The sequence below is a fragment of the Eschrichtius robustus genome, chromosome 9 (genome assembly GCF_028021215.1).
Source record: "Eschrichtius robustus isolate mEscRob2 chromosome 9, mEscRob2.pri, whole genome shotgun sequence".
In the NCBI taxonomy this organism is placed as follows: Eukaryota; Metazoa; Chordata; class Mammalia; order Artiodactyla; family Eschrichtiidae; genus Eschrichtius; species Eschrichtius robustus.
In genome coordinates this window covers 44,946,769-44,959,428 of record NC_090832.1, presented here as the reverse complement: position 1 = coordinate 44,959,428, position 12,660 = coordinate 44,946,769, and the positions used below count along the sequence as shown (strand labels likewise).

Here is a 12,660-nt window from a genome sequence, read left to right as displayed (position 1 = left end):
CCATTTACAGCTATGAGGAAAAATAGAGAGGAAAAGTTTGTGCAGGGTGGTCCTTAATATAACTACTAAGAACTCATTTTTCAACGTATTAATTTTGAAATGACTGTGAATTATCTCACTGGAGCTCTCAATTAGGAAATTTATATAAATGAGCCTGGAGTCCAAGAGAACAGGTGTAGGTTCAGGATATAAATTTGGGATTCATCAGCTCATAGACGGGTATTTAAAGCCTTGGGCTTACATGAGATCACATAGAGGGAGAATACAGATAGGCAGAAGGCCCAGACCAAGCTCTGACACACTCTAACATTAAGGATAGAGAAGAAAGAGTGTGATGTAGGAGCAGACAGATTATAGTGGGGGAAATAGAGTACAACATTCATAAACCAGTGAGGAGAGGAGAGAGTGGTCACCTAAGGCAAATGCTACTGAAAGTCAATTGGAAAAGGAAAGAGAAATGTCCATTGTAGTGGACAAGACAGAGATCACTGGTGTCTTGAGCACTGATAGATATAGAACCAGACTGCAGTATCTTGAAGAGTTCATTGGAGGTAGTGGAACCCATGAGTGTAAACAACTCTTTCTAGAATTTTAGCTATGAAAATAGTCAAACAATTGAGGTTTTAGCTGGAAGACAATGTAGGATCGAGGGCATACAGATGGTCCCCGATTTACAGTGCTTCAACTTAGATTTTTTTGACTTCATGCTGGTACGAAAGCAATACACATTCAGTAGAAACTGTACTTCAAATTTAGAATTTTAATCTTTTCCCAGGCTAGCAATATGCCTTTTGATACTCTCTCTTGATGCTGGGAATGAGCAACAAGCCACAGCTCCAGTCAGCCAGTACCTCAGATCATGAGGTTAAACAGCCAGTACACTTACAACCATGCTGTACCCATACTGATTCAGTAAATTCCATGAAGTATGCAGTGCTTTGTTGTAAAATAGGCTTTGTGATAGATGACTTTGCCCAGTTGTAGGCTAATGTAAGTGTTCTGAGCATGTTTAAGGTAGGCTAGGCTAATGTTCGGTAGGTTAGGTATATTAAAGGCATTTTTTGACTTAAGATATTTTCAACTTATGCTGGGTTTATCGGGTTGTAACTCCGTCGTAAATCAAGGAAGACCTGTAGTTTATTTTTTTTAACTGAAGATACTCGAATATGCATATATGCTGATGAGAATGGTCTAGTACAGTTGTTTTCAACTGTGGCAGTTTTGCTCCTCAGGGCAAGTTTGGCAACGTCTGGAGACATTTGGTTGTCACAACTTTGGAGGAGGGATACTCCTGGCATCTAGTGGGTAGAGGCCAGAGATGCTGCTGACCAACGTACAGCACACAGGACAGCACCCCTACCGCCAGCAGCAAAGAATTATCTGGCCCCACATCTCAGTAGTGCCAAGGTTAAGAAACCCTGGCCTAGTAGAAAGGCAGGGATCAATGGTGTTTTTTATATATTGGTTTAATGTCTTATATAAATCCTTGATGTTAAAAAATAATCAGGGATTCAGTCACTTTGCTGTGTACCTGAAACTAACACAACGTTGTAAATCAACTATATTCCAATGTAAAATAAAAATTAAATTTAAAAAAAAGAAATAATCAAGGAGTCAAATAGGACTCTTTGTATTAAACCAGGAAAAAAAATTTCAATGTTTTTCCCTTCTTCACAAACTTATATTTAAATACATTAAGTACTCATTAGATGTTTATTTTTACTTTTATCTTCAAGGTTTTCATATTTTGTTCCAAGAAAATCTGTGTCTGTTCTATACCTACAGTAGTACTTATGCCATTTCACCAAGATTTTTATTAAAATTTTACTCAGACACACAAACACCAGTAACAGAAAACAATGCACATTAAAAATATACCAAATTTTTTAACATATTGGAGACCACAAATGCATTAACTTATGCTGACAAATTACTGTACTTTGTGCAGTATTTCTGTTTAATTGAAGAGTATTCAGAGATATAAGGGTAAGCTTTTAAAAACTACAACCATGTAGAGGTATCTATCTTATAACCTCTGTGCGGTATTTTCTTTTGGTTTTACACTATCAAATTGGATTTGAGGACTGACATAATAATGGTTATCCAAACTATATTTTCAGATATTATATTCATTAAAAGACTTGATAGTCATCTTGGCTGAATTTATAATATGAAAATATTATAAGTCTTAACTAAGAGTTGAAAAGTCTGGATGGATGAAATAAGACCCAAAGTCCTGTCACCATTGTCTATAATGATTAGAATAAAATGCCTATGGACCTCAGAATGTATGGGATTTCATGCTTTTATATAGATATAGAGCTTGTCTCAGTTTTTTCACATCCAGAAGGGATTAGACTAGAAGATCTCTAAAGTACTTTCCAGCTTTAGTTTTCTGGTCCTCTGATTTAAAATATTTTGGTGTAAGACACAGTGAATCCTGCAGTTTCTGGAGCTGATACAAAATAGTTTATTCACATTTAGAGGGCAAAAGGATTGCCAGAACTATTATTAATAAGAGGTTCATACTGCTCATATTAAAGAATCTCTAATACATTGTGTTCTGTTACAGTGTTTATTTTGCTGCTGATTCTGATTCTTCTACCTCTAACTGCTCTATCTCCGTTTCCACTGCTGGTTTCCCTTCACCTTTCTCGTTAAATGTCACTACTCTATAGCGTTTTGCATTGACCCTCCTTTCTTCTCCTGCTGTTGTCAGCTCTCTACCACCCTCTGGTTTTAACTGTCACCTGTTCGCTAATGACTCCTAATTCCTTAATTCTTGGTTTCACTTTTCCCTGACTTACAGAGACCTGTTTCTATCTGTCTTCTAAGCTTTCCATGCCCCAGAGCCCTGGCATCACATGAAACTTGACATACCTATAACAACTCATTAATTTCCCATATTCTATAACTCTGTTATAACTTTTCGAACCACAGATCTTGCCCAAGTTAGGGAAATCAGTCATCTTCAGCTCCTCTCTCCCCTTAACAGCTAACCTATCCTCCAGTTTTCTCAAGTTTGTCACCTGCCACTCCCTTATCATCCCTTGTATGAATTGGCACAGTGTTACATCAGGTCTGGGTGATTACAGTACTTAACTGATCTCTCAGCCTTGTAACCCGCCAGCCATCCCACATACGGCAGTTAATGTTATTGTACAATACAAGTCACGTCAGTTGGCCCTTACGTGACAGTCCAGTGTCTCGTAAATCAAATCATTGCTCCAAATGATTAAAGTTAGAAGTAAAATTAAGACAAAGAAGCTTGTTGGGATGGAAGGCACGGTGAGCCAATCCCAGAGACCCCAGCGCTGCAGCATCCTCTGCGCAGTCGCACAGGACTGATGGCAGCCGTTGTCATGGAGGCGCGGAAAGGGAGGGTGGGGACTCGGCAGGTGGGGGGCTGAGCTCCGTTCAGCTTGATCCCTACAGGGGCTTAAGGACTGTTTGGGGGCGGGGAACCTCTTCTAGGCAAAATCTGTTATCTCACGACTCGGCTCCTCACCAGAGCTAAGGCTTGGTGGGGGGAGGGAGTCCGTCCACCTTGCAAGATTGTAAATTCAGTGGGGAGAGGGACCACGTCAGTCTCCGGCTACCACCTACCCCTCCCCCGCGCCGCCCAATTTGGGGATCATGACCCAACTTGCTGTCTTTGGTGTCTTGGCCTCAGCTTCCACCTATCCACTGGCCCCCAAATGTCTCCCCAGCTGTCTTTGCCAGAACCTCACACCGTATTTTGTCTTGTACACCAGACACCTCCACCCACTATTCTGAAATCAAACTTGATTCTCCTTCCACCTTGAAAGCAAACAACAATCAAACATGCTGGTCACCTTGTATATTCCTTATCTTCGTTACTTGACCAGCCGCTGAATAAACCCAGCTGGAAACCTTCATCATCTTCACACTTTCACATCCAGGAGGCTGTGCATCAAGTCCTGGGGGTTTTTGTTTGTTTCTTGTTTTGTCTTGTTTTTTTTTCATAAAGTCCTGTTTAATCTACCTCAGAAATATCTCATCTCTGCCGTCCCCTCCCTTCCCGTTAAGCTTTTATCATTCTTCCCCATTCTACCTCGTCCCTCTGCCTCCCTTTATACCTCTATTTCTATCTCTTGCCCACTGCCCTCAAATACTTTTCATTGGCATAGATTTCTATTTGCCACTTGCTTTTAATTTCAGTATATTTTGTATTGCTCACTTACTACTGTTAGACTTACAATATATTTAATATATTTATCACACACTGAATCTCATTGGCTCCCCACTCCATATAGCACCCTAAGGCTAAATCTGGTTGCTAGGTTACCTTTTCATCTTCATTCTCACTGCTCCCCACAGGTGCCCATTACTCTCTCCTTGGTGAAATGAATGCCTTTTATTGTTCTATCAGGTTTTTGTTTTGTTTTCCTGCTGTTCTTTCTACATCAGTGTTTCTCAAACTTTACACTCAAATCACCTAGGGATCTTGTTAAAATGGAGATTCTGATCCAGTGGGGCTGGGCAAAAGGCTTCGATTTGCATTTCTAAACAGATTTTCTGTTGAAACAGATGCTACTGGTCGGATCACCAAGACGGACTTTAGTAAGACCAAGAGAATGTCTTAGTGAGTACATTTAATTGAAGGTTGTTATTCTGAAAAGAAATAAACTTCCTATCATTTTAGGTGTGGAAATGAGCTAGGTAGTTAAGCATATTTAACTAAACGACCAAAGCCAAAGTAGATAGAGGGTAAGAGTAAGAGTTTCGCTTTCTGTTCTATGAAATTTGCTCCAGCTCACTGGTAAAGTATTTATTTCCTTTAATAGTACAATTTCCATTTTATAGTCCCCAACACAGGCAGGCATTTTAGGAGGTATTTTACTTGAAAAGTATCTTACTGCCCATTCCAAAAACAATGGAGAAAGTGTGTATGAAAATCCATAATTGGTGGGAAATTTTTCTAGCTCAAAATTGAAGAAGGGATTTGTATATAAGTAAATATGAACTGTTCAGTGAAGTTCATATACGAAGGAGTCCTAGAATTCAAAACAATTATAAATAATTTTAATCATAAATCACTGTTAAGTAAACCCCTAGCAAGTCAGAGATTGCTCCTAGAAAATAAACATTCTGAGCTCAAGAACTCAGACCATCTAGTTCACTGCCATATCCCTCATATCTAAATTGGTTTGTGAAAGATTGTTGAAATAAAGAGTGAAAGAAGAAAAGAAAGAAATCCTGGTGGGATTTTGTTTGACCCCACCAGGCGAATTCTGTCATGTTTGTAACTTTTTCCTTGTAACAACATTTCACATGTCTATCAAAAAAGGACTATTAAATAAATCATGGAATTTTAAAAAACAGGCAGATCACAATGTATTATCAGTAAAATAAAGTTTAAAAAAAATCAAGTTGCAGAACAGTGTGCCGAATATGCTGATATTTGCATTTAAAAGGGAGGAGGGGTCACGGGTGTTGTATTAGTTTGCTAGGGCTACTGTAACAAAATACCACAGACTGAGTGGCTGAAACAATGGAAATTTCTTTTTTTCACAGTTCTGGAGGCTAGAAGTCTGAGGTCAAGGTGTCAAAAAGATTGGTTTCTCCTGAGGCCTTTCTTCTTGGCTTGTAGATGGCCATCTTCTCCCTGTAGCATCACATGGTCTTTCTTCTGTGCCCTAATTACCTAATTATGTGTCCTAATATCCTCTTTTTATGAGGACACCAATAGTATTGGATTAGGGCCCACTCTGTGGCCTCATTTTAACTCAGTCACCTCTTTAAAGGCCCTGTCTCCAAGTACAGTCACATTCTGGGGAACAGGGTTAGTGCTTCAGCATATGAATTTGAGGGGACCACAGTTCAGCTCATAATAAATATATACATGTGCCCAAACTAATCAAATTGTATGCTTTATGCCCAGTTTATTGTATGTCGATTATACCTCAATAAATGTATTTCAAAAGTGGAGAAAAAGAATATATATTTATATTTGCTTTTATATGCATAAAAGAATGATTACCTTTTGCAGAAGAGGTGAGCACATAGCAGGTAGAGTTCAAAAAAGAGTCTTTTAAAAATACTTAAATGTATTACTGATTCAAAAACATCACACAAATACATACTTTTAAAACACTGGTAAGGTAGTAACACCAAAGGCTCTGGGAATTGGGAGGAGCTGCTGGGAGCTGCCGCAGGAGCCAGTTCTGACATCACATCAGTCAGGCCCAGGCACGTGAGTTCTCTGGCTCTCTGTCTTATCTGAGTCGTGGAGCTTGCTTTCTTCAAGGCTGTCAGCCATAGCCTTGACCGTATCATTTCCCCATATTAATTTTGTAACTATTATGCTGACTAAAAACGTACTGTTTTGCTTTTTTGTGTTTACTTGTCCATATGGTCTTACAGTTAAAAAATGAGAAGATTTACTTTGTTATTGTAAAACACAGCTGTATCCAGAAGTAAATTATAGTTTTCAAAAGAGTTTTAGTTTGATTTACTATTTGCCTTAATTGATTGTTGTCTTACTCCTTGTCTTCTAGCCCTAATTTGAAGTCCTTTGAGGGGTGATTGTAGCAGTTTGGTAACTTTGGGCAGATTCCTTAGCTTCTCCAGATATCAGTTTCTGCGCCTGTGAATTGAAGGGATAGCAGCTAAGACTTCTTCAACACTATGTGGCCCATACTCTTCCACGTGCTCCATCTGTATTAATTCACTTATACACTCACTCTATGAGGGAAGTACTGTTATTATCCCCATTTTAAAACTGAGGAAACAAATCACAGTCACTCTCTTATCCCCTTTGTCCTCCTCTGTTTTTTTTCTATTGTATTTATTATCTTCTAATATACTTCTTAAGTAAACTTTTTCAAATCAGTGTCATCATTGTACTGCTTGCAGGGCACGTTTATTTATATTATGTGAAAATGAAAGTTTATATAACTGTTTCCCATAGACCATGAAAAGAAGTGTGAAAATATTTGGATTTATAAAGATTGTGCTTGAAGCTTTCTTGAGTTTGTTCCCTTGGATTTTATCGCTTCCACTTCATCTCTGATGCTTTCACAGCCCACGATGGCTCCCTGCTGCTGGAATTAATAGCTTTCTGAGTCCCACAGCTTCCCAGTTATGGAGGTTCTACCAGAGCCCTGGAAGCTGCCTGGCATGAATTAGTACCCTGCAGAGCAGCTTCCAGTGTGGCAGCTGGAAACGGGGAGGGGGAGGGAGGGGTTTGTGTAAAGTGAGTATTTTGTTTTGGTCTTTGTATAAAGAAGGGTTTTCTCCTTTTAGTTAATTACTGAGTCCCAATATGTGAGAACTTACGATTCTGTAGATTTGTTTTGTTTTTAATAAGCGATGGAAAGATGCCCTTCCCACTGTTCCTGTACAGTGGGCCTCTACATATCAAATGTACATTTGCTTTCAAAAATATTTGCGTAAATTACTCATTTCCCAGTTGCCATCAAACCCACATTATTTACATGGTAAGACATTCTGTGCTAAGCACAGACAGACAGACAGACATGAGAAATAATTGGTTTTCACTGTGTTTCTCCAGGAATATGCTGAGTCTTCTTAGACTCTTAATGTTAGGCTAATACATGGTTGGTTTTTTAACTACTCTTTAGAGAATAGTAGGGTTTTCATTTGATTGTGTAGAAGAATTAGAAAATGGCTGCTGAAATGTCAACCAAATAGGCATAAATATCTCTTGACCTTAAGCTGGCAGTTGCTGTGATATGGCCTTAATTATCTGTAAATGTGTTTTTAGAATTCCTTGTTCTGGAGGAATTCACCTCATATCACTGTGATATGTTGGACTCATTTCTTATCACCAACAATGGGGGAGACTCTGCCTTTGTGAGGGAAGAGGGAGTATAGGATATCTCTGTACCTTCCTCTCAATTTTGCTGTGAACTTAAAACTGCTCTTAAAAAAAAATCTTTAAAAAGTGTATATATTTATGTCCATGAAGTGGTTATGATATATAGGTGATCACTGAATGCTAGCGCCCATCCCCACATGGTTCCTTCTTGTACGTGTCCTACAGCCATGCCAGAGTGTGGTCTGTCCAACTGGGTGCTATCACTTGATTAAAAAGTATATGATTGTCAAACTGTGTTTTCAGAGAATGATGAGGAGCAGGAGGCACTGCCATCTCTGGATAAACCTGGCTGGTACTCCCAAGGGAATGCTGTCCACCTTTATGAACTTCTGAAGAAAATGACTGGCAAACCTGAACCCAAGGTATTTTCTGACTGAGCCCAGTTTACAAGGGCTTGGAGATATAAGCCCTTGTAAACTAAAACCATAACTCTAAATGCATTCAGCATAATTATCTGTGAGGGAATCATCTGCCTCTGCCTGTCTGCCAACCTCCTTGCCTACCTCTTCTGCTTAAATAAGCCTTTCCTTTGTTGATGTACATTGAGTCTTTCTCTGTAACAGAGAAAAGCAGATATTCCAAGCAGGAGGCCACAGACCTGAGAGATACAGTGGAATAGTGTGTGGGTTACCTGAGGAATGTTATCCTGATAAACTGTCCATCAGGAACATTTTTATGTGTAAAACAAGCAGTAACTGATTATACTATAGACTGAAGACACATTAGCTTTTAACATCCTGGCCACACTGTTGATGTTGGACATTGGTATATTTTTAACAGCAGGATGCTTTCTTCTAAAAAACGTTTGCCAGGAGCCCCATGAGAAGGAGGGTCAGTGGGTCACTGAGCCCTACTCCACTGGCTCGTACACTGTCACAGCCCCCTGGGGACTCCTGCCTTGGAGGTTCTAGTTCATGTTCCCTTAACCTTGTTTTCTCATCTGTAAATTGAGAGACATGGACTAGATCAATGAGGCTTTGCCTCAGAACGCCTGGGAAGTGTCCCAGAGTCCACTTGCCCACGCCCACCCACTCTCAGAGATTCTGTTTCAGCAGGTCTGGGTGGCGCCCAGAAACTGGTCGATTGGTTGTGTTGTGCATTCCTGCTAATTCAACCCTCTGTAACAGGTTGTCTCCAATATCTCACCAGCTCTTCAATTCCAGGGGCAGGTTTAACTGTAAACATATGGGCTCTTTCATTTTCATTTCAGGAAATTGAATTCACTTATCTTCTGCCTTTCTTCTATCTGCAAATGAATTGTGTAACTTCTTAAACCTGACACCTTGTGAATCAAATAGGACAGGTCACCTGTGAAGTTATTCAAGGAAATTTAAGACGTCTATGCAACTTGTACATCACTTACTCTGATACCTGTTGAGGGATTTTCTTCTGCCTTCTATAAAATGAACACTACTCTTTCACAATTCTCATGTCTCAAACAGAATTTGCCATCTGACTTACAGGTTGTTTACTTTGGTGACAGCATGCATTCAGATATTTTCCCAGCCTGTCATTATAGTAATTGGGAGACAGTCCTCATCCTGGAAGAGCTCAGAGGGGACAGAGACGGGAAGCCTGAGGACTCAGAGCCTCTAGAGAAGAAAGGAAAATATGAGGTAAGGGTCTCCTTTGGTTCTTTCCTTGAAAGAAAAACCTTGTGTTTCACATATCTTAGAAAGTGCTTGTTGGTGCCAAGAGAGATGAAATCTGTTGGCACTTATTGTGATCTTCATGCCATCTCAGCTCTACAGTTGATCTTGTGGATAGTTTTTAAATGATGCCAAGATAAATGCTGTTGACCATTAATGTAATGGTCTGTAATGTCTGTCTTCCGAGTTCTCTACTTTCATCCAGTGCTGTGGCGCCGTGGCCGTGTTTTGGCTGATGATGAGGCGACCAGATCCTGACACTGCGGTTATACTCTACCTCTTTTGCTTGTCCATGAAAGCCCCTGTGCTCTCGCTTCATGGGTCTAACTTAACAAAATTGGTAGCTCCCTTAAACTTACTCCTGAGCCACCCAAAATGAACTTAGGTAAAGACTTGAGGGAAAGAAAAGTAAAATATGTCATAAATCTAGAAAGGGAAAATAGTGTATAAAAGCAAAAATAAGCAGAAAAGAAGAAAGGTCAGAAAATAAAATGCATTTTCCTAAATTCATTCCAGTGGAACAATCTAAAAAGAAGGTAAAACACAAGTCAAAAAACAAATATCCAATCAAAAAATAACAATAAAAAGAAACTATCAAGCCATGGAAAAACATGGAGTAACCTTAAGTGCATATTACTAAGTGAAAGAAGCCAGTTCCAAAAAGGCTGCGTACTGTATACAACTATATGACATTCTGGAAAAGACCAGTGGGTGCCCCGGGGCTCAGGGGGGAAGGAGATGCTCTATTTATCTGGAAACCTAAAACTGTTCTAAGAAATAAAGTCTATTTATTTAAAAAAAAAAAAAAAAAGATAGCTATAAGTAGATGCAACTGAATGTTAGAATAAAAGGGTCAGGTTTCTACAAGGTTTCCACTGAGTAGCATTTGGTCTTCAGTGTGACATTGGAAGTTCTGTGGACTGAGTTAAAAAGAGCTTTAAAATAACCTTCCAGGAGGTGGGCATTCTAACCCGAGGGATTTGGGAGGAGGTTTGCCCTAAAGAGAAATAAGGAGATTTGGTTTCTTCAGAATGATTTGAGAATGCACAGACAGTAATAAGGAAATGAATCAGTGGGAATGTTTCCTTTAGCACTACATAGACAGTAGCTCCATCCTTCTCCCACAGACCCCTTTTCTTGTTAATTAGTTATAAACACATCATGAACAAAGAGTTAATAATTGGCTCTTTGACAGGAAACAGTGAGTCAACAGCTTGAAGATTTTATTTCCCAAGATAGAATTGAAATAATGTTCCTTTATCATCAGACTCCACCTCCCCACCCCAGCCCTGCTCCATTGAACATATATGTCCTTAATTAATCCACCCACTGTGACTGAAGAGACAGGATTTGGTAGCTGTCTGTTGGGTGTACACACACATACACATATTTCAGAACAATACTCAAAACTTTCATCGCAACTATCAGACATAAGTAAGAGCTTATTGGATTAGCAGTGATATCTTAATAAGGCCACTCATTATTAAATGACCAGTCTGACACCATTGTCTTGTTCAACATATACTAAGTTTTTAATTTGTGCAAGCCTCCCTACTATGAATATCAAGGACTTATAATTGAATCATACACAGATCCTTTTTACAGAACATGTTAGTCTGTGGATAAAAGGGGTCAGGGAGCTTGAGTATACAAATAAAGCATAACTGCCTCCAGAGGGTACGAATTATAAAAGAATTACAAACAAGACAGGATGGATACTTCATTGAGGAGAATTAGGGAAAATTTTATAAAAAATGTAGACTGTGAGGTAAACATTGAAGGACAGGTACATTTTCAACTGATGGAAATAACATTCTTCGTTCAGGAAGTAACATGAATAAGTGTACAGAGATTGTAATGTACAGGCTACAGTACACAGTCTTGACCGTAAAATAGCAGATGTGTAGGTTTGTCAGCCAAAGGCATCACTAGCAGCTTTTGGATGTGCAGGCAACAGGGGCGAAGCTTTCATTTAGCAGCTGTGTGAAGGATGGGCTCAGCACGTGGGAAGGGATGCTGTGACGGGCTGTCCCAGCAGCCCAGACTAGAGGTGATACAAACATGAACAGTGGGCGCTAGTGAGACAGAGATGGAGAGAGTACGTGGCGGATGTTCTGGAGGCACAACTGATAAGCTGCTGGGTGCTGGTGGTAGGAGCTGAGACGCAAAACATCGATGGTTTTCAAGCGCAGCCGACTGGAATTGATGGGTTTTATTCATATAAATATGGAAGTCACGAGAAAGACCTGGTTTTGTGAGGAGAGAGATGTGATTGGTTTAATGTTGAATCCCATTTCTTTGAAATAGCTGGAGGATGAGATCAAACTGGTTTGGGAGATAGGTTAGGATAAGCGAGGAAAATTGAGAGATGTCTAAGGGAGAGAGACAAGAGAGAAAGAGAAGAAGAGAAGATGGAAACTTGGTGAGAACACTTACCATTAAGGGATGAAATCTATAAGATATAAAGGCTCAATGAAAATGGGAGTGCTCCTTGTTGATATATTCAAGAAATGGCATGATTCTTTTGATTAGTGATATATATATTTTATATTTGAGAAAATGAGTCATTAAAACTTCAGCATCAGAATAAACAAAGATTAGCATCTGTCCATTTTGGCTGCTGTAACAAAATACCATAGACTGGCTGGCTTATAAACAACAAACATGTATTTCTCAGAGTTCTAGAGACTGGGAAGTCCAAGATCATGGTGCCAGCTGATTCAGTGTCTGGTGAGGGCCCACTTCCTCATAGACCACCATCTTCTCCCTGTACACTCACATGGCAGAAGGGAGAAGCTAGCTTTCTGGGATCTCTTTTATAAGGACACTAATCATGAGGGCTTCATGAGGGCTCCACCCTCATGACCTAAGCACCTCTTCAAGGCCTCACCTCATAATTCCATCATCTTGGGGGTTAGGATTTCAACATATGAATTTTGGAAGGACACAAACATTTAGACCATAACAGCATCCATAGTACATTGAACCAGAAAGGGTGAACAGGTCTGTTTTCCTCTTTTCAAAGGAATAATGTGCAGCCCAGATTACCACTCAGTGTTGGCAGAACCATTATCTACATATAGCCTGTGTGATGTGAGTCATTTCTTCTCACACTCATTATTTTAGAAAAGACAATGAACTAAATAA

The 12,660-nt window shown here is 39.6% G+C and overlaps 1 protein-coding gene across 2 annotated transcripts in view; it reads left to right on the top strand.

Annotated features, from left to right (window-relative positions):
* The window catches only part of NT5DC1 (5'-nucleotidase domain containing 1), a 122,283-nt gene that overhangs the window by 101,257 nt on the left and 8,366 nt on the right, over positions 1–12,660 (top strand). For both annotated transcript variants that reach the window (XM_068551199.1, XM_068551198.1), the window contains exons 9-10: positions 8,108–8,226; positions 9,328–9,480. In XM_068551199.1, coding sequence (XP_068407300.1) covers positions 8,108–8,226; positions 9,328–9,480 — 272 coding nt within the window. The remainder of the gene's footprint in view (positions 1–8,107; positions 8,227–9,327; positions 9,481–12,660) is intronic.